Here is a 27262-nt window from a genome sequence, read left to right as displayed (position 1 = left end):
GATATTTTGTAGTGATACTGAGTCATCGGATCAGAGGACCAAATCCTCTAAAAGATGCAGAAATCAATGTAAAGCTGGGTAAGGACAATGACGTAATAACCGGAGATATATAAATCCTGTCAAAGGTAAGTTTTCTTTTCTTCTTTTTTTTTCATAAACCTTAGTTAGTCGACTTCTATTATACTAGATACACAATGTTCAACCAGAAATACAATATCTTGACGTGTACAGTGTAACATGCATGCCTTGGATAATCTAATAATGGAGTATAATACATTTCAAAATAGACCAAAGTGTCAGATCTAACCACAAAGAAGATGGAACCTAGGGTGTACTCACAGTAGATGATCTGATCTGAGCTGTGCCCGAGCACGTTTGACCCCCAGAGCCCGGTTTGTTTGACTAGTGTGAGGCCATCCTTAAAAATATTTTGGTTTGCAGTAACAGCAAAAAAAAATAAAAAAAAGGGTCGGTAGGTAGGCCTATTTTTATTTTATTTTCAAGATTCAATGTTAAAAAAAAAAGTTAAATATTGGTGATTTACATGGGTATGAATTTAAACAAATTTGCATATCGTGACGTCACTGACTGGGTCTTCAACCCGTGCCTTCGGGCGCACCATTGCAAACCTCATTCTGATGCAGGTTATATAGACCACAAACGATTTGAAATCTTTGTCAAAAAATATGTTTATTGCATTAATTCCATCTGCATTCATTTGGGGGGGGGGGGGGGGATTAGCCAGAATCAAGAAAGAAGCCACTAGATATCAACAAAAGTGGATTTTCAGAGGAAACAAATAGATTACAATTACTTTAGAATTCACAAAATAACAGTTGTTAATAACAATGTAATACCTAGGAGTAAACATGTTAATGTGTTACATTAACAAATGCATCTATATTTAGTTTTTCACCGATGTCTAGGGGCTGTTTACACCTGGCCACTACATGCGTTTTCTCAATAAAGGATAGCTATCTGATTTATCAAAACGATCCATTTACACCTGATCACATACATTTCTTTTTGCGGATATAAATCCGATCTTCAATTCCCGCGCTATATGCAGATTTAATGGAGTGCACGTTGCTTTCGGTGATGAGATGCATTTTATTGATCATCAGCTAAAACAGGGGTCGGCAAGTAAGGTTGGCATCGGGCCAAAAAAACATTTTTACTCTAGATGGCGGGCCAGAACATAGTCAATGGATAATTTAAGAAATTAATTGATGAAAAATGCAACTAGAATGTTAGTGAGCTGTAACTCTGTGTTAAATACTGTAGTAGGACAGTCAGTGTGGCAGTGTCCGGGTTTTATACTGGATACATTAATAAAGCAGTAGGGATGAGTCACGATTTTCGAATATTCGATTTGTTGATTTAATTATAGAATATCGAATAGGTCGTGGGATTATTGTCTAAAAAAATTCCCATGTTTTCGGTGCTGATTCGGTGGGGACGCCGTGTTCATGTAACCAGAGGGTGACGCTGCCAATAACGCAAAAGCTGTCACAAGGAACCGGCAAAAGTAATGATTATGAATGTTTCAAATATAGCAAGGAGACATTTTAATTGTTTATAAGTGTCTTGTGTCGGCTCAGTCGGCTGCAATAGTGACCGCAGTAGTTAACGCGCCTATAGAGAGAAATGCACATTTCATATGGATTACATAAGCAGAGAGTAGTCGGTTTCTTTTCGTTTTGAATTGTTTCGTTTAAAATTAGACATTTTTAAGCTTTCTATATATTTTCGTGTCTGTGAGGCAGCTTAAACGCTGAGTTTCGGTTAATTTATGAGACGAGCTCCAGTTCACGAGCAATGCAATCTCGCCGGCGCCTCCATGTCCGATTATATTGTCTGCTATATTTGCTTTTATTAAATACAAGCAATTGGTTGATAAAACATTGATTAAAAATAAGATACAAATGATACAAAACGAAATTAAATTTTTAGATAGGCTTTCTACAAAACAAAACTTAATGAAGTGGTCAAAATCATGTCTGACCCACATGTCTCCCGATATATTGCGGCATCTTGCAACACATCCTGCCTTGCTAAAACACACATGTGGGAGATGCGGAATGGATAAAAATAACTAAAAAAAATAAAAGAGGACTTGAATAAGCCCATTAATGGCATTTTTGAGTCATGCTCTTAACGAACTATGTTTTATTTCCTCTTTCCATATTGTGAATAAATGTGTATCATTTTAATTTGCTTGTTACACAATGGAGTCTAACTTATTGTAATAATTATTTGACGTTGACTACTTTTAAACTTAGAATTATTCCTTGGCATCCTCGCATAGCCTACTAAACTGCATAGCTACTTTTTTTACGCTATTACGTCGTGTTAACATTTAAGCTGGTGAGAGAAAATGGCACTATCAAAGAGTCTAAAAAGGGAAGTTGACAGCGAAAATAGTTATACAAAGAATAATAAAAAGACAACTATGCGTTCATCCTTCCTAGTTTTGTAAATGCAAAGCCGGTGTGTCTTATCTGCAACGACAACCCGATCACACTAAATGCGTCTCTATAGCACGCATTGTGTCTATCGTGCAATTTATACGCGAAAAAGAGTTTTTACGTTTATGACTTTCCTCATAAACCGAATAATGTCCTCATAAACCATGAGTTAACACACACAAGTGTTGTAAAACAATAGTCTACTGCTGAGTCACATACAATAGTCATATGAGTCCTCATAAACCGAATAATGTCCTCATAAACCATGAGTAAACACACACAAGTGTTGTAAAACAATAGTCTACTGCTGAGTAACATACAATAGTCATATGAGTCCTCATAAACCGAATAATGTCCTCATAAACCATGAGTAAACACACACAAGTGTTGTAAAACAATAGTCTACTGCTGAGTCACATACAATAGTCATATGAGTCCTCATAAACCGAATAATGTCCTCATAAACCATGAGTAAACACACACAAGTGTTGTAAAACAATAGTCTACTGCTGAGTAACATACAATAGTCATATGAGTCCTCATAAACCAAATAATGTCCTCATAAACCATGAGTAAACACACACAAGTGTTGTAAAACAATAGTCTACTGCTGAGTAACATACAATAGTCATATGAGTCCTCATAAACCAAATAATGTCCTCATAAACCATGAGTAAACACACACAAGTGTTGTAAAACAATAGTCTACTGCTGAGTAACATACAATAGTCATATGAGTCCTCATAAACCGAATAATGTCCTCATAAACCATGAGTAAACACACACAAGTGTTGTAAAACAATAGTCTACTGCTGAGTCACATACAATAGTCATATGAGTCCTCATAAACCGAATATTGTCCTCATAAACCATGAGTAAACACACACAAGTGTTGTAAAACAATAGTCTACTGCTGAGTCACATACAATAGTCATATGAGTCCTCATAAACCGAATATTGTCCTCATAAACCATGAGTAAACACACACAAGTGTTGTAAAACAATAGTCTACTGCTGAGTAACATACAATAGTCATATGAGTCCTCATAAACTGAATAATGTCCTCATAAACCATGAGTAAACACACACAAGTGTTGTAAAACAATAGTCTACTGCTGAGTAACATACAATAGTCATATGAGTCCTCATAAACCGAATATTGTCCTCATAAACCATGAGTAAACACTAGGGATGTGAATTTCTGCCAAAAATGACATTCGAAAATCGAGGAGCAAAAGTCGATTATCGTTCGAAAATCGAAAAAAAAGAAAGAAAGAAAAACGCACACTCACAATTACAGAAAGGGAGGCCAATTTCATCTTTAGCGATTTGTCATCAAACAAACTGTTTATTATTCGAACATTGAACATGTTTTTGTCGTTTTTTTTAACATACCGGTAGTTAACATATAAGAAAAAAACAATAAGCACGACAGTCCGTTTTTGCATCGCCAAACCAGATGCTCGTTAGAGAAAAAAAATAATGTCATAATGATTTTATGCAAACCTGCCTTGTTACTGCAAAAGCCTAACGTTACTTTTCAAACAAATTAGTTGCAATCAAAACTATTCGTGTGATGCCACATTACCGCGGGATGGCGGGTGTTCATTTCATAAACTGTGGACAATGGTAGCTTATTTAATGTAGCCTATAAATTAATGTATATGTCCAAAAAACGGATAATGTCGTCATACTTGTAGTGCCATCGTTGAGTAATAATCTGTTTGGTTGTAAAATGTATTACCTGAATGAAATGAACTAGAATGTATCGTCCTGTGGAATCATTCATTCACAGACATCATACGAAGATGTTCAACTAGATCTTCATCGCTGGCAAAAATATGATGCATTTGCAGATTTGCTTTCACTAGACTGTACTGTAGGTCCACGGCCACTTCATCCAATGCTCTTGATGTTCTTAAATCTTCCTGTTACGACTCCGTGTCGAGTGTGAATAAAGCGCTTCAGACAATTCAGTGCGCGAGGAACTGAACGGATCATTCAAACTGATTCGCGAACCGATTTAGACAGATCTGCCAACTTGTTTGATGAAGTCTTTGAACAGAATCGACTCAAAAGAGTGATTCATTTGTGAATGGAGCATCGCTCAAGCCCGTAAAAAAGACACAGCGCGCTTGGAATAAACTACGCATTTAACAACATGTATTGCATTAAAATAAAGTAACGAGAGGAACGTCGTCCAACGTAGTGAAGTAAATGTAGATTACTTTGTTACTACCATAGACAGTAAAGGTTAGTCTACTACCCACCTCTGTTGGGCGCAGAGTTAACGGTCACGACAATGCTCTTCTTCTGTTGTTTGTTTACACTATGTATAAAACGCTTGTATCCTAGATCGCGCAGGAGGGGGTTTCATTCATGTTAGTGACACCTGTGTCCCTGACAGGAAAATACCCTGCTGCGCGATCTAGGACAGTAGGCGCGCCGTCAATTATGTCACATTGGAATTGCGCGAAAATATAACGATATTCGAATAAGCAATTTTATGATCGAATTTCGAACGCAGTTCGACTATTCGACTATTCGAAGATCGCGACTCATCCCTAGTAAACACACACAAGTGTTGTAAAACAATAGTCTACTGCTGAGTCACATACAATAGTCATATGAGTCCTCATAAACCGAATAATGTCCTCATAAACCATGAGTAAACACACACAAGTGTTGTAAAACAATAGTCTACTGCTGAGTCACATACAATAGTCATATGAGTCCTCATAAACCATAAGTAAACACACACAAGTGTTGTAAAACAATAGTCTACTGCTGAGTCACATACAATAGTCATATGAGTCCTCATAAACCGAATAATGTCCTCATAAACCATGAGTAAACACACACAAGTGTTGTAAAACAATAGTCTACTGCTGAGTAACATACAATAGTCATATGAGTCCTCATAAACCGAATAATGTCCTCATAAACCATGAGTAAACACACACAAGTGTTGTAAAACAATAGTCTACTGCTGAGTCACATACAATAGTCATATGAGTCCTCATAAACCATGAGTAAACACACACAAGTGTTGTAAAACAATAGTCTACTGCTGAGTAACATACAATAGTCATATGAGTCCTCATAAACCGAATAATGTCCTCATAAACCATGAGTAAACACACACAAGTGTTGTAAAACAATAGTCTACTGCTGAGTCACATACAATAGTCATATGAGTCCTCATAAACCATAAGTAAACACACACAAGTGTTGTAAAACAATAGTCTACTGCTGAGTAACACACAATAGTCATATGAGTCCTCATAAACCGAATAATGTCCTCATAAACCATGAGTAAACACACACAAGTGTTGTAAAACAATAGTCTACTGCTGAGTCACATACAATAGTCATATGAGTCCTCATAAACCGAATATTGTCCTCATAAACCATGAGTAACAGTGTGCATCTGAACAGCACAAATCAAGTATAGTAAGAGGTTTGTCACTGAAGATGACCTGGATTAAGCTTAACGTGAGAGTCTACCTTATTCTTCAAAAGAAAACAATTGATTCCTGACGGCTCCCGTTCTCTTTCTGCCCCCTGGCTAAAAAAATCCTTGTGCTCTTTAACGTGGTGTTGAATTTTTGATTGCGTTTATTGTCTTGTACGACGCAAGAGAGCTTCCGCCTCTCTGAATTACGGCTTTGTAAACATTGCATTTTGCTGTCTTCCTCTGTGGTGTTTCCAGTGTGAAGTAGTTCCACTCAGCGGACATGTTGGCTAGTCACACCTGGCCACTTCATGCGTTTTCTCAGATTGGATTGTTTAATCAAAACGATTCCATTTACACCTGTTCACATAAATGTTTTTTTTCGCAAAACGGATATAAATCCGATCTTCAATTCCCGTGCTATATGCAGATTTAATCAAGTTCTTCACCGAAAGCAACAGCTATGAGCTACATTTTATTGATTATTAGCTAATTTCAAATTCAAAGACCGCAATAAGAGATAGCGGTCACAGCACTGGTAAGATCCTTCCGTTTCTTTATTTTAAATGAAGAAGATTGTGTCTTAAAGGGATACTCCACTGTGTTTTCATATTAAACCATGTTATTCACTTAACTAAGACGAGTTGATACATACCTCTCTCGTCTCAGTGCGTGCACTATATCGCTCTGTATTGCCGCAAAACTGTGTTAGCACTTAGCTTAGCCCAGTGCATTAAATATGGGCCACAAAGAGAAGCCACCAAACACTTCCTCGTTTTCCCTATTTAAACACAGTTACTCGAGTAGTGTAACTCGACCAAGTCTGGTGACAAAAAATAAAACGTTGTGTTTTTCTAAGCGTTTAAAGTTGATGACTATATTGTATGGCGGAATACCATCAAAAGTGCTTTTGAGCACGTCTTCGACTTGGCGCAATAACACCTTCACTCGTGAAAAGTCCTCTTACCGGCTCTCGCTTCCTCTCCTCCTCCCTCTCATTTCCGTCAATACAACCAACGTGACATGCGCCGGTAGTAGTAGTTTGAGCGGAGTTGACGAACTAACAGGTTGTTGGAAGCTAGTTTGTTTGCAGTCATGGTGAAAACGTGTATCGTAAAAGGTTGTGAAAATAAGGAGAATGTACACAGTGCTGTCATTTTTCATCGTGTTCCAACACATCACATACAGCGGAGAGCTTGGTTAGCTGCTTTGAACAAGAATCCCAAAACACCATTGCTGACTATAAAAAAGTGGCGTGTTTGCTCCGATCATTTCACCAAGGAGGACTATACCAGCACAGGAAGACTTTTAAAGGAAGAGGCTACACCATCAATATTCAGAACACTTACCCAAGAAAGAGGATCATCACCCAACCCTGTAAGTGTAACTTACCTTTGCATGTTATTTTTTTTTCCTGGAAGTGTCAGTAACGTTACCCTTAGCTGAGTATCATATCTGTGAAATCAGTACGCTTCTGAGGCAGTCAATAAAAAGTGACTGTTTTATGTACACAAGGACTGAGCTCAGATAAAAAAAATGTAGCTAGTATAAGCCTAAAACCGTATAACTCCTTAGTATAACGTCATAGTGGCAACATATGTGATTCTCAGTATCTTGAGACAGCAAGGATACATTTACTATTCTAATACTTTGACTAATGGTAGGGGGAGGGGTATTTCTGTCTCTGGTGAAACACTGACGCTAGTTCTACCATGCTAATGCCATGTGTGACAATTGTAGGAGGGAGGAGTATTTTTGTCTCAGGTGAAACACTGAAAGAGTAGGCTACTCTCTACTTATGTAATACCCTGTAATAATACTTCATTCTTACTTTGAATAATGTAAATAATATATAATTATAAATTATGTCTGTGTTTGTATTTGTTATCCAAGAAAATAATTCTTGTCATTGTTTTTTTCTGCCATAATTGTGTCAATTATTATTCAGGCAGAGTTGAGTGATGTACAGGAAGATCTGCCAGAACAGGAGGAAAACTTTTTTGTTGGTGTACTTCAATCAACCCCCCAGAAGCACAGAGCTGAAGAGCCTACTGCTGCATTTAAAGTCCCCTTGTCTGTACAGCTAACCAGTCCTTTACGTTCAGGAAAACCAGCTGTTGCCCTGGCTCCCACATGGACCGTACAATCAGTAAGATAATGAATTTTCATGTTTTATACAGACTTACTGTATGATTGTAATATGACCTACACTTATGTGACATCAGATCTGAAAATCAAATACTAATTTTTTTTTTTTATGTGTGTACAACAGGAAACACACCACATAGAAGGTACTGTGATGGATATTAGTGCAACTTCATTGTTTGATGTCAGCATGATTTCCGAGCCTGCTGTTGATACCGCTGACACCAGCTTTGTGCCAAATTCAAGCCCCTCCACCACCACCACAGGAAGTTCTTCAAGCATCTATGGACAAGCCAGAGGTTGGAAGGAGAGGAAGTGGGTTGTAAATGAGTCCAAACTCATGGAACTCTTTCAGAAATGTACTACCTGTGGTGCTGCGATGTGTGAGCTGAACCACACAGTAACACATCGCGGCAGTAGAATAAATATAAATTGGCAATGCAACAATGGCCATTTGGGACAATGGGAATCATGTCCCAATATACGTGGAATGGCAGAAAACAACCTTTTTGCAGCAGCTGCCACTCTCTTTACTGGCTCAACGTACACTGATATAGCTGACTGGGCTGGACTTTTCAACCTGCAGTTGCCACTGGAGTCAACTTATTACAGCATACAGGCTAGCTACCTGCTCCCAGTGATTGAGAAATCATACACAAAACAGGAGAATATAGTCAAAGCAAGATTAATTTGCCAAAGTGAAGATGGAGATGGAGTGCATCTAAGTGGAGACGGCAGAAGTGACAGCCCCGGACACTCCAGTAAATACAACACATATTCTTTTATGGATGACTCCACCAACCAGATCGTGGGGTTTGAGTTGATGCAGGTAAATTGACAATGTTTTCCACAAATATATGGTAAGCTATATAATATATATTTTTTTAATTTCAACATGCATTGATTTGGGCTCTCTAGGTTTCCCAGGCTTCAAGTTCAGTCGCAATGGAACCACTGGCCTTCAAGAAAGCCCTGGAGAAGATCCTGGATGAGGGCATTGATGTAAAAGTGGTCACCACAGACCGTCATCCGTCCATAAGGAAAATTATGCGAGAAGAATATCCCTCTATAATTCATCAGTTTGATCCGTGGCATGTTGCCAAAGGTTAGTTTACTGTTAGTCTAAGCCGTATAGATATAAAACAAATACAAATATTTTATATACATTATTTTCTGTTAGCACTTTTTCAAAAATTATTATTTTTTGGGACTGTATAATGTGTGCAGTGTACTCATTTCCATGTTGCAAAAGGCAAAAACAGACAAAAGAGAATGAAACACAAGTATATATGTAACGGATATGGCTGAAATGGTGCGCCACCGTAGTCTATGTAATATATGTGATTACCCAGTGTACTTATTTTCTATATTTTTTCAGGATTTAAAAAAAAAATGGTTGCCGCATCCAACAGAAAAGAATATAAGGATCTTTCTCCTTGGGTCAGGAGTGTCAGCAACCATATGTGGTGGAGCTGTTGCACCTCCAAAGGAGATGCACAGGTAACCAAGCATACAGATAAAGCTCATCACAAATTTATATTCTGTGCTATTCAATATATCAAATGCTATATGCAGCTGAAATGTCCATCCAAATTTTGGTCTTCAACATGCAAGTCAAATTAATTGTATTACAGACGGTTAAAATTGTGCCTCTGCTTTTGTATTTTTAGGAGCTGCTCCGACGATGGATGTCTCTCCAACACCACATCACTGGGATCCATCGCTGGGAAGAAAACGGAATGGAATACAGATGTTTCCATCAGGAATTGTCAGCAGAGGAGCAAAGAACAAAGAGGTGGCTAAAAGGGAATTCCCCTGCCTTCAAAGCCCTTCAAACAATGATTACGGACACACGTCTAATAAAAGACCTACAACAGATGACACTGTTCAAACACACAGGTATGTGTGTTAACTAAATAGTAATATGGTTAAAGTCAAGTCTGTCTTAGTGAGAATAGATTATGCAAAACTATTTTCAAATAAGTCTGTGTGAGGGGGGGATTGTCACCTCACATTTGAATAATAGTACTATGCATCCTATTCATGATGGCACAGTGCATCGAAAGAACAGAACTTTTCATGCACTTGTTTTTACATTGCAAAACATTTTCTTTTTTTTTAATTTCTTAGGACAACTTGAGGTCTTTCACAATGCACTTTTGAAGTACTGTCCAAAGCGACTTCATTTTCAATACCCTTCAATGAAGGCACGCACTATGCTAGCCATTATGGATCACAATGAGAATCACTCCACAAAGCGGGAACAGGCAACAACAGCCTCCGGTGAGTACTAAAGGAATGCAAATTACTATAATGTAAAAGTGTTTTTTTCAGCACTTCTCTGTATCATCCATACATGAACATGATCTTCAAATAAATGCTGGCACGAACATTATTCATTTTTAAGATTATTTTTAAAAAATTCATTCATTCATAATATTTTTGATTTCAGGCCTCACAAGACACAATGTTGTCTTTCAAAAGCAATCAAAGCAGTGGATTGCTAGACCAATATATGTGAAAACAACTCAAAATTTCCGAGATGATCTCATGGACAGAGTGATCCAAAGAAGACTAGACCCCACAATCAGATTCAAAGACCCATCATCCCGTATCCAAGTGCCTCGCCTAGCTGCCAACATTGCATTGCAAACAAAGCCCAGCAAAGAGGAGGTCATACAGTCACACACATCGAGATTCAAAGGTCCATCGGAGCCATTGTAACTTTTACAGCTGACATGAAAAGAAAACATGTGCCATTGAAAAAACAAAGAAGGGGACTTTTTCTTGCATAGCAAGTGTAGAAGGCAAATGTTATTTATTATAGTTAATATTTTTGTTGTTATATTTTGTTTTATTATTGTCCAAATTTGTGACTTCACTAATGTTTGAATAAATCTGTCCAAACAACTTTTGACTATAGAACACATGGCCTATCAAATTTAATTGGTGTTTTAATTGAAAAAAAATCCTGGATGTTGCGTGGGTGATTATAGCAGAAGACATTTGATTTATCGAACGAGATAAAAATATCACTACAGATGTTGTAGGTTCCAAAGTTTTATTTAAACAAAAAAATATAGTTTACTGAACTGAATACAAATAAGGACATTGAAAATAAAAAAGTGATAGACACATCTACATTATGGTTGTAATAAAAATAAATATATAAAAACTGTAACAGTCATATGACTACATATCCATTGCCTCATTTAGTTCTTGAAATCCAACATAGACACCGGACTCTGAAGGATATCTTTGTCGTATAGTCCCGACCACACATGATGGCAGTGGTTTCCGATTGCCTCTGCCCAAAGTTTCACCCTGTAGGGCCCATTCCAGCACTATCCGGTAGCACACCAACCTATTTTGACTGAGAAGACAGATATACACTAAGTTTATACATTAATAAGTGAAAACATGATAAATAGACTTATTTAAATGGTTATAGCACTTACTCTGATGATAGCTGTCCATCTGGTCCACTCGGCGTTGGTCGTTTCCTCCAATTGACTTTGTCACGATGAAAGAAAAAATTTACAACTGCCGGGTGAATCATCGCTGCAAACGCATCGCTTGCCGCGACACATGCGATTTGTCCAGGGTCTTCTGGATCGACACTGACCACCACCTTCGATGGCAATACCTGGTCCCATTCTAAACAGCACAGGCTCTCAATTTCGGTCGGCATCTGTTCGCAACAGTCACACTTGCACCACCAATTGCTGTTTGCCCGTGGTCTTTCGCCAGCTCCGGTCTGTTCTTGATCATATCTTTCTTCCCTCTCACGGTCCATAAGAGCTAATTCCTCCTCCGTGTACTCGGGTTCAAACAGATATGGCTCTGGGTCTGCTACAAAGAAGTCATCATCATCTAGAAAGTCCGCCATTGCAAATGTTCTACAGTTTGCTAATAGCACAGGTAACGTTAGCTAGTAAAAGTCACGTTTGTTTTATTGACGGAAATGAGAGGGAGGGGGAGAGGAAGCGGGAGCCGGTAAGAGGACTTTTCACGAGTGAAGGTGTTATTGCGACAAGTCGAAGACGTGCTCAAAAGCACTTTTGATGGTATTCCGCCATACAATATAGTCATCAACTTTAAACGCTTAGGAAAACACAACGTTTTATTTTTTGTCACCAGACTTGGTCGAGTTACACTACTCGAGTAACTGTGTTTAAATAGGGAAAACGAGGAAGAGTTTGGTGGCTTCTCTTTGTGGCCCATATTTAATGCACTGGGCTAAGCTAAGTGCTAACACAGTTTTGCGGCAATACAGAGCGATATAGTGCACGCACTGAGACGAGAGAGGTATGTATCAACTCGTCTTAGTTAAGTGAATAACATGGTTTAATATGAAAACACAGTGGAGTATCCCTTTAACGTCTGTAAACAGACCCAATGCTGTTCAATGCGATCCTGCAAGCTGGCTGCAAACTGCGGAATGGATTTCCTGAGCGGGGGCGTGTTTCATAACTCTGTGTCTGTCTCATTGAGCCGCACCTCCGTTCAGGAAATCCATTCCAAAGTTTGCAGGCAGCAAGCAGACTAGCCAGCGGGAATCACTTTTGGAGTCATTTCAGCAGACAACGTTAAAGCGCAGACATGGCTCATGGAGATCGGAAATCTCCGCAGGTTGGATTGGGAAAATCCGATACGTGAATTACGCTGGTATCGGTCCCGATACTGGATCGGATTGGCCCCATCCCTAAATATTATGTGCTTTGTACTGTAACAGGGCTCAAAATTAACTGTTTTACTTGCTAGCACTGGTGCTCCCAACTTCAAAAAGTTTGGAGCACCAGCAAAAATTTAGGAGCAGCACAACTACAAATTATATATTACAGGGCTCCAGACTAACTTTTTGCCTTGGTTGCACTGGTGCGCCTAACTTTTTTATTTAGGTGCACCAGCACAAAATTTAGGTGCACTCAAATTTTTCCTCGTCTCGCGTCGCCTTTAACGCCACAATTTCAAGATCACCTTTTTATCACGCTCCATGTATTCATATATATTATGTAAATGCTTTTAAACAAGAATAAGGTGTCGTTTTTTTTATTATTTGAAGCACAATTATACTGTATTTAAAAATATAAACCTTTAAAAAAAAAAGTAAAGTGCTGTTTTTACATTGTTCAAGTTAGGGCAGGGTATTGACACAAATTTCACAATTCGATTCAATATTGATTATTTTGGATATCAGGTACAATACATGGCCAATTTTCTCAAGAAAAACAAATCTCAACTAATGCTGTAAACTGGGAGTCAGTTGTAGCCCACTATGCTTCATTAGCCTACTATAATACTGAAGGTAAAAATTACCTGATTTGTACACAAACACTTAAATTACACTTATAATAATAAAGTTATATGAAATATAAACATTTAAATGGTGGCTGCATAAAAACTTGCCAGATTTTTTTCAAACAACATGCATTCAATATTGAAAAACATTAAAAATTATAATGAATATGTAATATGGTGCATATATTAGGCACAATGCTCCTCTAGAGTTAATTTTTCTAGCTAGCTAACGAGTTTATGGGCACTGGATATGTTTTTTCTGAGGTAAATGTGACGTTACATTACATTGTTTACAAGCGTTTTACTGACGTCTTTCCACGGTTGAAACACTGATTGAGCGATTCCATGTGACATGATACGAATTTCGATAAGTTGTACTCTATCTTTTAACACACTTTCAGATGCTCGTTCATGTTTATTTGGCGCTGTAACTGGTATTATTAAGGCGGAAGAGGAGATCATGTGCGCTCCGCGCTGCTGCTTCTCTTGAGCTGAGCTGAGCCAGAGCGATCTCACGCCACAGCGTCAATACACTATTTATGTTTTTGAATTTCGTAAGAAAATTGACCAAATTTGAAATCTGAGACTTTGTTTCATATCAATAGTAACAAAGCACAAAGATTATTGCGATTTATTGGATGGGATGCTCGCTACAATGTTCCATTCATTCATTAACTGAAAACAGCATAGCCCAACGGTTCGTAAAAATCAATGAGAATCGATTAAAATCGAGAAATCAATATGTTTTACCTAGTTCAAGTAGCCTACATTTTTAAAAGTTTCTTCGTCGTCTGTTTTCCTGCGTTTATTTAGCTGATGCTGCTGATTTCCGTAACTGATTCTCTGGTGCTCAGGACAGGTGACAGGTCGCCATTTATTTCAATCACACAGCACAGAGCATTTTAGTCCTACAGGAATATCTGAACCACAGCCAATCAGAGGCAAAGACCCACCCAATCTCTATCTCTGATTGGTTTAGACCACGATATGATCCAACCATGCGTGCAAGGAGAACAAAAGACTCGTTTGTGGAGAGGCAACGGATGCGATCATGCGAGAACGTTAGGTGCACTGGTGCGACCTAGGAAAAATTCTCGTCGCACCCTTACAAATTTTGGTCGCACTCTAGAGCCCTGTATTAATTAATAGATTTCATTTCACTGGGGCTTTACACATCCTGTGGCCAAGATTTGGTCTTCTGGCTCTATATCATCTCTCACCCTGATGATATTGGCACATGATTTGTCATTTGCATACGTCATGTTAATCGCAACTCCGTTCTTCCATGAGCTGCAACATAGGTTTAAATTTAGTGAAGGCAAGCTCTTCTTTGGCGATGGTGTATGCGGTGTTATATTTGACGTATAATTAGCTCTGCCAATAGAGCGGAACGACCTGTCCCCGCATTTTTTGCTTGGCACTCTATTGCTATTAATATGCTGTATTAATCTTTGTTAATCTTAGTTAATAAAAATACAGCTGTTCATTGCTCGTTCATATTACTTCACAGTGCATATGTTAACAAATAAAAAACAATTATTTCAATAATGTAGGCTATTAGTAGCCTAAATGTTGAAATTAACATTAACAATGGTTAACAAATGAACAAAGTCTTGTGCAATGTTTTCTCACCGGTGGGTGAATGAGACGTGAGATAATCTTTTATCTCAGCAATGCATTCAATTCTCCGCCAACGCTGTCTCTCACCGTGTCACTGGTTAGTCTCTGCTCTACCTGAGCGCGTTCGTGTGTTTGAGAAGGCATGGCTTTGCAGAGTGATCATGGGATGGTGGATTATGCTTGCTATGGTTATGCTTGCTGTTGCCTTTACGTAGTTTAAATTGTTAAACAGTTTCTTCTTGATTTTTATTTCATTTAGGTCGGGGTGTGTTTGCCACAACACGTATCGTGAAAGGTTCCTTTATTGTTCAATATAGGGGAACATTATTAGAAAAATGGAAGTTGAAAAAAACAACAAATGATTATACATACTACTTCAAACACAGAGGATGTGACTACTGGTAAGTAGACTGTATTTTGCTCTATGTAAATTCCTGTGCATCTTTTGAAATGTGTTTCTCAACCCTGAAACCAAATACCACACACAGTTTTGGGGCAGATTAAAATGATTACCAATTATGTATTCCTTTCTAGAGCATTACTTTAGTGAACATTTGTAACAACTACTTTTTTTTCTCATATAGCATTGATGCCTCCTCTGATGACGGTTCACTCTGGAGACTGGTAAATGACAGTCAAAAGCCAAATGGCAAAATGAAGAAAATTGAACTGGAAGGAAAGCCTCATCTTTGTTTATTTACTGTGAAAGACATCAATAAGGGTGAAGAGATAACCTATGATTATGGAGGACATGACTTGCCATGGCGTTCTCGCTGTGGGCAGAAAACGTGCAAGGTAGAATATTTCCAAAAGTTATTAAAAAAATTATACTATTATCATCCAGTTGCTTCAGATTTCTTTCAGATTGCTCCTTTCTCCTTGTTTCTGTCTTCCAGCTTGTCCATGAGCCTGACGCTCCAGCCTTGACAGGAAGTGAAGTCACATCTCCTGAAGAGATTTGTTAATACTTTTGACAATTAAGTTTCACACGCGTTATAACATGATCTTAAGTGAAATTCTGTTATTGCTACTAAATGTGATTTAGCTGTACACTATTGTTAAAAACACTTGTGTGTGTTAACCGTACCATGAGTAAACCATGAGTAAACACACACAAGTGTTGTTAAAAAGTGGTCCACCGCTGAGTAACATACAATAGTCATATGAGTCCTCATAAACCGAATAATGTCCTCATAAACCATGAGTAAACACACACAAGTGTTGTAAAACTAAAGTCTACCGCTGAGTAACATACAATAGTCATATGAGTCCTCATAAACCGAATAATGTCCTCATAAACCATGAGTAAACACACACAAGTGCTGTAAAACAAAAGTCTACTGCTGAGTCACATACAATAGTCATATGAGTCCTCATAAACCGAATAATGTCCTCATAAACCATGAGTAAACACACACAAGTGTTGTAAAACAATAGTCTACTGCTGAGTCACATACAATAGTCATATGAGTCCTCATAAACCAAATAATGTCCTCATAAACCATGAGTAAACACACACAAGTGTTGTAAAACTAAAGTCTACTGCTGAGTCACATACAATAGTCATATGAGTCCTCATAAACCAAATAATGTCCTCATAAACCATGAGTAAACACACACAAGTGTTGTAAAACTAAAGTCTACTGCTGAGTCACATACAATAGTCATATGAGTCCTCATAAACTGAATAATGTCCTCATAAACCATGAGTAAACACACACAAGTGTTGTAAAACTAAAGTCTACTGCTGAGTCACATACAATAGTCATATGAGTCCTCATAAACCGAATAATGTCCTCATAAACCATGAGTAAACACACACAAGTGTTGTAAAACAATAGTCTACTGCTGAGTAACATACAATAGTCATATGAGTCCTCATAAACCGAATATTGTCCTCATAAACCATGAGTAAACACACACAAGTGTTGTAAAACAATAGTCTACCACTAACTAACATACAATAGTCATATGAGTCCTCATAAACCAAATATTGTCCTCATAAACCATGAGTAAACACACACAAGTGTTGTAAAACAATAGTCTACCACTAACTAACATACAATAGTCATATGAGTCCTCATAAACCGAATAATGTCCTCATAAACCATGAGTAAACACACAAGTGTTGTAAAACAATAGTCTACTGCTAAGTAGCATACAATAGTCATATGAGTCCTCATAAACCGAATAATGTCCTCATAAACCATGAGTAAACACATACAAGTGTTGTAAAACAATAGTCTACTGCTGAGTCACATACAATAGTCATATGAGTCCTCATAAACTGAATAATGTCCTCATAAACCATGAGTAAACACATACAAGTGTTGTAAAACAATAGTCTACTGCTGAGTCACATACAATAGTCATATGAGTCCTCATAAACCGAATAATGTCCTCATAAACCATAAGTAAACACACACAAGTGTTGTAAAACAATAGTCTACTGCTGAGTCACATACAATAGTCATATGAGTCCTCATAAACCATAAGTAAACACACACAAGTGTTGTAAAACAATAGTCTACTGCTGAGTCACATATAATAGTCATATGAGTCCTCATAAACCGAATAATGTCCTCATAAACCATGAGTAAACACACACAAGTGCTGTAAAACAATAGTCTACTGCTGAGTCACATACAATAGTCATATGAGTCCTCATAAGCCAAATAATGCCCTCATAAACCATAAGTAAACACACACAAGTGTTGTAAAACAATAGTCTACTGCTGAGTAACACACAATAGTCATATGAGTCCTCATAAACCGAATATTATCCTCATAAACCATGAGTAAACACACACAAGTGTTGTAAAACAATAGTCTACTGCTGAGTCACATACAATAGTCATATGAGTCCTCATAAACCGAATAATGTCCTCATAAACCATGAGTAAACACACACAAGTGCTGTAAAACAATAGTCTACCGCTAAGTAACATACAATAGTCATATGAGTCCTCATAAACCGAATAATGTCCTCATAAACCATGAGTAAACACACAAAAGTGTTGTAAAACAATAGTCTACTGCTGAGTCACATACAATAGTCATATGAGTCCTCATAAACCGAATAATGTCCTCATAAACCATGAGTAAACACACACAAGTGTTGTAAAACAATAGTCTACTGCTGAGTCACATACAATAGTCATATGAGTCCTCATAATCCGAATAATGTCCTCATTAACCATGAGTAAACACACACAAGTGTTGTAAAAAAATAGTCTACCGCTGAGTCACATACAATAGTCATATGAGTCCTCATAAACCGAATAATGTCCTCATAAACCATGAGTAAACACACACAAGTGTTGTAAAACTAAAGTCCACTGCTGAGTCACATACAATAGTCATATGAGTCCTCATAAACCAAATAATGTCCTCATAAACCATGAGTAAACACACACAAGTTTTGTAAAACAATAGTCAACCACTAACTAACATACAATAGTCATATGAGTCCTCATAAACCGAATAATGTCCTCATAAACCATGAGTAAACACACACAAGTGTTGTAAAACAATAGTCTACTGCTGAGTCACATACAATAGTCATATGAGTCCTCATAAACCGAATAATGTCCTCATAAACCATGAGTAAACACACACAAGTGTTGTAAAACAATAGTCTACTGCTGAGTAACATACAATAGTCATATGAGTCCTCATAAACCGAATAATGTCCTCATAAATCATGAGTAAACACACACAAGTGTTGTAAAACAATAGTCTACTGCTGAGTCACATACAATAGTCATATGAGTCCTCATAAACCGAATAATGTCCTCATAAACCATGAGTAAACACACACAAGTGTTGTAAAACAATAGTCTACTGCTGAGTAACATACAATAGTCATATGAGTCCTCATAAACCGAATAATGTCCTCATAAACCACGAGTAAACACACACAAGTGTTGTGAAACAATAGTCTACTGCTGAGTAACATACAATAGTCATGAGTCCTCATAAACCGAATAATGTCCTCATAAGCCATGAGTAAACACACACAAGTGTTGTAAAACAATAGTCTACTGCTGAGTAACATACAATAGTCATATGAGTCCTCATAAACCGAATAATGTCCTCATAAACCATGAGTAAACACACACAAGTGTTGTAAAACAATAGTCTACTGCTGAGTCACATACAATAGTCATATGAGTCCTCATAAACCGAATAATGTCCTCATAAACCATGAGTAAACACACACAAGTGTTGTAAAACAATAGTCTACTGCTGAGTCACATACAATAGTCATATGAGTCCTCATAAACCGAATAATATCCTCACAAACCATGAGTAAACACAAACAAGTGTTGTAAAACAATAGTCTACTGCTGAGTCACATACAATAGTCATATGAGTCCTCATAAACCGAATAATGCCCTCATAAACCATGAGTAAACACACACAAGTGCTGTAAAACAATAGTCTACCGCTAAGTAACATACAATAGTCATATGAGTCCTCATAAACCGAATAATGTCCTCATAAACCATGAGTAAACACACACAAGTGTTGTAAAACAATAGTCTACTGCTGAGTCACATACAATAGTCATATGAGTCCTCATAAACCGAATAATGTCCTCATAAACCATAAGTAAACACACACAAGTGTTGTAAAACAATAGTCTACTGCTGAGTCACATACAATAGTCATATGAGTCCTCATAAACCGAATAATGTCCTCATAAACCATGAGTAAACACACACAAGTGTTGTAAAACAATAGTCTACTGCTGAGTCACATACAATAGTCATATGAGTCCTCATAAACCGAATAATGTCCTCATAAACCATGAGTAAACACAAACAAGTGTTGTAAAACAATAGTCTACTGCTGAGTCACATACAATAGTCATATGAGTCCTCATAAACCGAATAATGCCCTCATAAACCATGAGTAAACACACACAAGTGCTGTAAAACAATAGTCTACCGCTAAGTAACATACAATAGTCATATGAGTCCTCATAAACCGAATAATGTCCTCATAAACCATAAGTAAACACACACAAGTGTTGTAAAACAATAGTCTACCGCTAAGTAACATACAATAGTCATATGAGTCCTCATAAACCGAATAATGTCCTCATAAACCATGAGTAAACACACACAAGTGTTGTAAAACAATAGTCTACCGCTAAGTAACATACAATAGTCATATGAGTCCTCATAAACCGAATAATGTCCTCATAAACCATGAGTAAACACACACAAGTGCTGTAAAACAATAGTCTACCGCTAAGTAACATACAATAGTCATATGAGTCCTCATAAACCGAATAATGTCCTCATAAACCATGAGTAAACACAAACAAGTGTTGTAAAACAATAGTCTACTGCTGAGTCACATACAATAGTCATATGAGTCCTCATAAACCGAATAATGTCCTCATAAACCATGAGTAAACACACACAAGTGTTGTAAAACAATAGTCTACTGCTGAGTCACATACAATAGTCATATGAGTCCTCATAAACCGAATAATATCCTCACAAACCATGAGTAAACACACACAAGTGTTGTAAAACAATAGTTTAAAGAAAAAAGAAACGGAACACTGTTTAATAGGTTTAATTACGCAAGTCAAATGCTTACATATATTTGTATTAGTTCAACCATGGAACAAGTTCTGGTTAAAAGGCACATGACTTAAAAATGGTTGTCAGCAATGCTAACAATTTAACATCTTTTTTGTTTTTAGTCTCAAGCAGAGGAAAGCGGACACCCAAATGACCATGGACAAAATTTGAAGTGAATGCAGTAATGCATCACTTCAGATCTCACATTAGCAAAGGTCACTTGGCTTCAATGAGAGAATGTGAGGTGTGCAAAAGGTGTGAGCATCCAGTGCTACAAAACAGGACAGTTCAAAACATCAGAGACTTTGTTAGGAACCGAGGGCTTACCTTTAAGTGCATGGAGTTTAATTAATGACAAAAGTGACAATGAGTCACAATGTTCTGAACGCGATGTTATTGTTTTTAGAAGTAACGTTTTGTAATTCCTGTCACTAAGTGAAAATGTTCTAAATGTAATGTTATTGTTTTTAGAAGTAACAGTTTTTTTAATTCCCGTCACTGTACTCTATAAACAGAAGTTCTACCAGAAAGACTCGGGAGAATAAATACTGTACAATAAATACATTTATTGATAGCCCAGCAAGCAATAAAGTTCTTTGGCGTAGGCCCCGTCCATAGCTCGCAATCCGAGGGTCCGGACTCTGCATTTCCTGCCTGAAGACGAAGGCAGGGGCGCAGCCGACCCCCTGTGAGGTATAGGAAGGGACCATCCTGGTGGTGGTGGGGGAGGATGGAGGGGAAGGGACCATCCTGGTGGTGGTGGGGAGGATGGAGGTGAATGGAAGCGTCAGCATCTGCGAACTCAAACATGTGTAAGTACTGGTCTTTTATACCGCAAGTATTAGACGCGATTGGATAGATGAGAAGGTAATAAGTGACGTAGCAATTGAGTCTTCCTGACAGAACTTAACGCTAAAGCTTACATGTCTTGTTACACTACATGGTGGGCAGGGTTTAATTTTGTGGTGTTGTATTCATGTATTCATAGTCTGTTTATATTACCCTGTAGGTATTCTGATTACCATTGTTGGTATTATCATAGATGTATTCATGTATTCATAGTCTGTTTATATTACCCTGTAGGTATTCTGATTACCATTGTTGGTATTATCATAGATGTATTCATGTATTCATAGTCTGTTTATATTACCCTGTGGGTATTCTGATTACCATTGTTGGTATTATCATAGATGTATTCATGTATTCATAGTCTGTTTATATTACCCTGTAGGTATTCTGATTACCATTGTTGGTATTATCATAGATGTACTCATGTATTCATAGTCTGTTTATATTACCCTGTGGGTATTCTGATTACCATTGTTGGTATTATCATAGATGTATTCATGTATTCATAGTCTGTTTATATTACCCTGTAGGTATTCTGATTACCATTGTTGGTATTATCATAGATGTATTCATGTATTCATAGTCTGTTTATATTACCCTGTAGGTATTCTGATTACCATTGTTGGTATTAACATAGATGTATCCATGTATTCATGTCTCCATGTATTCATGTCTTATTTTACCTTGTATGTATTTGATTACCATTGTTGGTATTATTATAATTGTTAACTAAGGTCATATATGGTGTGTATTTAGGATGTGTTGTGTTTTGTTTATGTTTTTTTGGTATTGTTTTGCTTTTTTGGTGGAGGAGAAGGTTTGACATGTAATGTTATTGTTGATTTTACAAGTAATGTTTTTTTTAACTCACTGAGTGACAATGTTCTTTTTAATTCCTGTCACTGAGTGACAATTGTTTTTACCCATTTAAAAAAAATGAATTTTCCATTGAACGTTTTTACTCTCCTGCTGATGCTGTTTAATTTTTTAAGGTTTTGTTAAACACCAAGAAAAAAAAACAATCAGCAATTTAAATAAGAAAAACAAATACAGAAATACAAACATCTGAACTGCCTCAGTTGATCATGAATAATGTATTACAGTTTTTTCCAGTCGCTAACAAGCGTTTGTCCAACCAGTTGTCACATTTTCAAAACTCTAAACACAATTAGCACAGCATCGGTCTTTTGTGGCCATACCATTCACACATTTCACGTCGTTTTCACACAATATGTTGTCAGTGAATACATTTCCACAATGCTTACATTTTCTTAACAGACAAGCTATACCTCCCAACAAAATTATGGATTGTTTTTGTAGTATTCACAAATGTTAACACACACCATCCCAAAATAGCAAAAACAATATTCCAAACCTTGGATACAGTATAAAAACCTCTGCTTCTGCAATGATATCAGTTCAAAAACAATATATCTCAGCTGATAATAAACAAACAAAATGCAGTGAGAGGTGCAGATGCAGTGAGAAATGCAGTGAGAGGTGCAGGCGCAGTGAGAGATGCAGGAGCAGCGAGAGATGCAGGAGCAGTGAGAGATGTAGGAGCAGTGAGAGGTGCAGGAGCAGTGAGAGGTGCTGGAGCAGTGAGAGGTGCAGGAGCAGTGAGATGCAGGAGCAGTGAGAGATGCAGGAGCAGTCAGAGATGCAGGAGTAGTGAGAGGTGCAGGAGTAGTGAGAGATGCAGGAGCAGTGAGAGAGGCAGTGAGATGTGCAGGAGCAGTGAGAGGTGCAGGAGTAGTGAGAGATGCAGGAGTATTGAGAGATGCAGGAGCAGTGAGAGATGCAGGAGTAGTGAGAGATGCAGGAGCAGTGAGAGGTGCAGGAGCAGTGAGAGAGGCAGGAGCAGTGAGAGATGCAGTGAGAGATGCAGGAGTAGTGAGAGGTGCAGGAGCAGTGAGAGGTGCAGGAGCAGTGAGAGGTGCAGGAGCAGTGAGAGGTGCAGGAGCAGTGAGAGAGGCAGGATCAGTGAGAGAGGCAGGAGTAGTGAGAGGTCCAGGAGCAGTGAGAGAGGCAGGAGCAGTGAGAGGTGCAGTGAGAGATGCAGGAGTAGTGAGAGGTGCAGGAGCAGTGAGAGGTGCAGGAGCAGTGAGAGATGCAGGAGCAGTGAGAGGTGCAGGAGCAGTGAGAGGTGCAGGAGTAGTGAGAGGTGCAGGAGCAGTGAGAGGTGCAGTGAGAGATGAAGGAGTAGTGAGAGGTGCAGGAGCAGTGAGAGGTGCAGGAGCAGTGAGAGATGCAGGAGCAGTGAGAGGTGCAGGAGCAGTGAGAGGTGCAGGAGTAGTGAGAGGTGCAGGAGCAGTGAGAGAGGCAGGATCAGTGAGAGAGGCAGGAGTAGTGAGAGATGCAGGAGCAGTGAGAGAGGCAGTGAGATGTGCAGGAGCAGTGAGAGGTGCAGGAGTAGTGAAAGATGCAGGAGTAGTGAGAGATGCAGGAGCAGTGAGAGGTGCAGGAGCAGTGAGAGGTGCAGGAGCAGTGAGAGAGGCAGGATCAGTGAGAGAGGCAGGAGTAGTGAGAGGTGCAGGAGCAGTGAGAGATGCAGGAGCAGTGAGAGAGGCAGTGAGATGTGCAGGAGCAGTGAGGGGTGCAGGAGTAGTGAAAGATGCAGGAGTAGTGAGAGGTGCAGGAGCAGTGAGAGGTGCAGGAGCAGTGAGAGAGGCAGGAGCAGTGAGAGTGGCAGGAGTAGTGAGAGGTGCAGGAGCAGTGAGAGATGCAGGAGCAGTGAGAGAGGCAGGAGCAGTGAGAGAGGCAGGAGCAGTGAGAGGTGCAGGAGCAGTGAGAGAGGCAGGAGCAGTGAGAGGTGCAGGAGTAGTGAGAGGTGCAGGAGCAGTGAGAGAGGCAGGATCAGTGAGAGAGGCAGGAGCAGTGAGAGGTGCAGGAGCAGTGAGAGATGCAGGAGCAGTGAGAGATGCAGGAGCAGTGAGAGATGCAGGAGCAGTGAGAGGTGCAGGAGCAGTGAGAGATGCAGGAGTAGTGAGAGATGCAGGAGCAGTGAGAGGTGCAGGAGCAGTGAGAGAGGCAGGAGCAGTGAGAGAGGCAGGAGCAGTGAGAGGTGCAGGAGTAGTGAGAGATGCAGGAGTAGTGAGAGATGCAGGAGCAGTGAGAGGTGCAGGAGCAGTGAGAGAGGCAGGATCAGTGAGAGAGGCAGGAGTAGTGAGAGATGCAGGAGCAGTGAGATGCAGTGAGAGATGCAGTGAGAGATGCAGGAGCAGTGAGATGCAGGAGTAGTGAGAGATGCAGGGAGATGTGCAGGAGTAGTGAGAGATGCAGGAGCAGTGAGAGGTGCAGGAGCAGTGAGAGGTGCAGGAGCAGTGAGAGAGGCAGGAGTAGTGAGAGATGCAGTGAGATGTGCAGGAGTAGTGAGAGATGCAGGAGCAGTGAGAGGTGCAGGAGCAGTGAGAGGTGCAGGAGCAGTGAGAGAGGCAGGAGTAGAGAGAGATGCAGTGAGAGATGCAGGAGCAGTGAGAGATGCAGTGAGATGTGCAGGAGTAGTGAGAGATGCAGGAGCAGTGAGAGGTGCAGGAGCAGTGAGAGGTGCAGGAGCAGTGAGAGAGGCAGGAGTAGAGAGAGATGCAGTGAGAGATGCAGGAGCAGTGAGAGAGGCAGGAGCAGTGAGAGATGCAGTGAGAGGTGCAGGAGCAGTGAGAGATGCAGGAGCAGTGAGATGCAGGAGCAGTGAGATGCAGGAGCAGTGAGAGGTGCAGGAGCAGTGAGAGGTGCAGTGAGAGATGCAGTGAGAGATGCAGGAGCAGTGAGATGCAGGAGCAGTGAGATGCAGGAGCAGTGAGAGGTGCAGGAGCAGTGAGAGATGCAGGAGCAGTGAGATGCAGGAGCAGTGAGAGATGCAGGAGCAGTGAGAGGTGCAGGAGCAGTGAGAGGTGCAGGAGCAGTGAGAGAGGCAGGAGCAGTGAGAGAGGCAGGAGCAGTGAGAGATGCAGTGAGAGAGGCAGGAGCAGTGAGAGATGCAGGAGCAGTGAGAGATGCAGGAGCAGTGAGAGATGCAGGAGCAGTGAGAGGTGCAGGAGCAGTGAGAGATGCAGGAGCAGTGAGATGCAGGAGCAGTGAGATGCAGGAGCAGTGAGAGGTGCAGGAGCAGTGAGAGATGCAGGAGCAGTGAGATGCAGGAGCAGTGAGATGCAGGAGCAGTGAGATGCAGGAGCAGTGAGAGGTGCAGTGAGAGATGCAGTGAGAGATGCAGTAAGAGGTGAAAAAAACTGATTTGCTTTTTACTGGAATGCTTTTGAATGTGAACATTACTGGACATGTGTGGACATACAGTTCCCAACCAAGAAATGTAGTGTAAAAACGGTGGATTGCATGTTTTGCATGCAAATACCTGTAAAACTGAAACATCAAAGTCTATGCAGTTTTTTAATGTTAACAACAGCCAGTATTTTGAAACCTGGTGTACTTTGATTGACTGCATGTACCTTGTGAAGTGAAAACAAGTGTTATTCTTTGACAGAATAATTTCATTTTGAGACAGATTTCAAGTGTTTTGGTAAAGTTAGTGTGTGCAGAGAAAGATGTGTTCTATTTTAAAATGAAGAGTTAGTATATATTTAACAAAATGTGTTTTTGAGAAGAAAATTATCCATTTGGCCAATTGTGTTTTGTAGGTGTGAGTCTGTGTTAAGAGTTTAGAAAAAGTATCTGAAGTATGGGTAAGCGCTTGTTAGCGATTGAAAAAAACTGTAACAGTAACAGTCACACCAGTTGACGTGAGAGAATCTCGTGGAGAAATCAGAAAAAATTAGTACAGACAAAGAAACATATAGAACAAACACTGCTGTTCAAATTTAGTTTTTACATTTATAGCTTATGATGTAGCCTAGTTAAGCAACATGAGACGGCCAGTAGTGTTGTTTCCCGGATATCAGCACGATTGCAGATTTAACATTGATTTTATTCACTCAATAAACAAAATTGCAATAAGTGGCTTACACTTTTAAATAGAATACATTTTAAATTATTTCCAAAAAAAAAGATCACTGCAGAACAGTCACGCATCTCTGAGCAACACACAGTGGTGTTTCTTAACTGAATGATTCAGCTTTTTGAATGAATTATTCAAGTCAATGATTCAATGATCCATTCATAAAGACAGGCACTTGCCTTCGTTCTTTAATGAATCAGTCGTCTGAATTAATTAGTTGAACTAAACAATCAAACACTCACTCATTAACACAGTCCTAAACTTGCATATGTGTATATTTTAAATTATTATTAATGAATTAATTATTTAAAGCATTAAACCTTTTTAGTTCATAGCTTGATATTTCAGTATGTCTAGCATTCAACATCTGTTGGTACTTTGTTAAATACATTTTTAAATATCTGCACATGTATTTTTACATTTAAAACGGCGTACTGATCCAAAATTCTGTTCAGAGTAAATTGTGTACGTTTTCTCAAATATCCAAGATTATCATCATTCCATTGTCAATTTTAATTAATTTAATTGTCAAAAATACAATAGAAAACGTAATATTGTGAACTATTTTCAATTTATAATAACTGTTTTTTATGTGAATATAGTTTAAATATATAATTTATGGACCACATAAATTATAATTTATTCCTATGATTGAAGGTTGAATTTTCAGCATCATTACTACAGTTGTCATATTTTTTTGTGGAAACTACATTCAAAAGTACCATTTAAAAAAAAAATATATATATTTTTTATAAATACTTTTATTTAAATTGTGATAGTAGACCTTGTAATGTTTGTCAGTCCCCTTAAACCAGGATGAGGCTAGGTTTGTGTGTTGTGTGTAGAGTGACCTCATAAACCACAATTCGGCATGTTG

At 38.8% G+C, this 27262-nt stretch overlaps 2 protein-coding genes across 2 annotated transcripts; one reads left to right on the top strand and one right to left on the bottom strand.

The window, feature by feature from the left end:
- Positions 1-6510: 6510 nt before the first annotated feature.
- On the top strand, positions 6511-11052 carry LOC130106453 (uncharacterized). The gene is made up of 8 exons (XM_056272584.1): positions 6511-7299; positions 7871-8071; positions 8195-8896; positions 8986-9172; positions 9446-9567; positions 9738-9966; positions 10198-10350; positions 10520-11052. Exons 1-8 carry the CDS (start codon positions 7018-7020, stop codon positions 10789-10791), a joined length of 2148 nt encoding a protein of 715 aa, XP_056128559.1. The 5' UTR covers positions 6511-7017; the 3' UTR covers positions 10792-11052.
- A 59-nt stretch (positions 11053-11111) lies between these two features.
- On the bottom strand, positions 11112-12048 carry LOC130106539 (uncharacterized). The gene is made up of 2 exons (XM_056272696.1): positions 11526-12048; positions 11112-11440 (listed from the first exon to the last, which is right to left on the bottom strand). Exons 1-2 carry the CDS (start codon positions 11954-11956, stop codon positions 11260-11262), a joined length of 612 nt encoding a protein of 203 aa, XP_056128671.1. The 5' UTR covers positions 11957-12048; the 3' UTR covers positions 11112-11259.
- Between the last annotated feature and the right edge of the window lie 15214 nt (positions 12049-27262).

This window comes from Rhinichthys klamathensis, unplaced genomic scaffold (genome assembly GCF_029890125.1).
Source record: "Rhinichthys klamathensis goyatoka isolate OS25496 unplaced genomic scaffold, OSU_Roscu_1.1 h1tg000015l_1, whole genome shotgun sequence".
In the NCBI taxonomy this organism is placed as follows: domain Eukaryota; kingdom Metazoa; phylum Chordata; class Actinopteri; order Cypriniformes; family Leuciscidae; genus Rhinichthys; species Rhinichthys klamathensis.
Note: the sequence above shows the minus strand (reverse complement) of the source record. Positions and strands in the feature narration are given on the sequence as shown.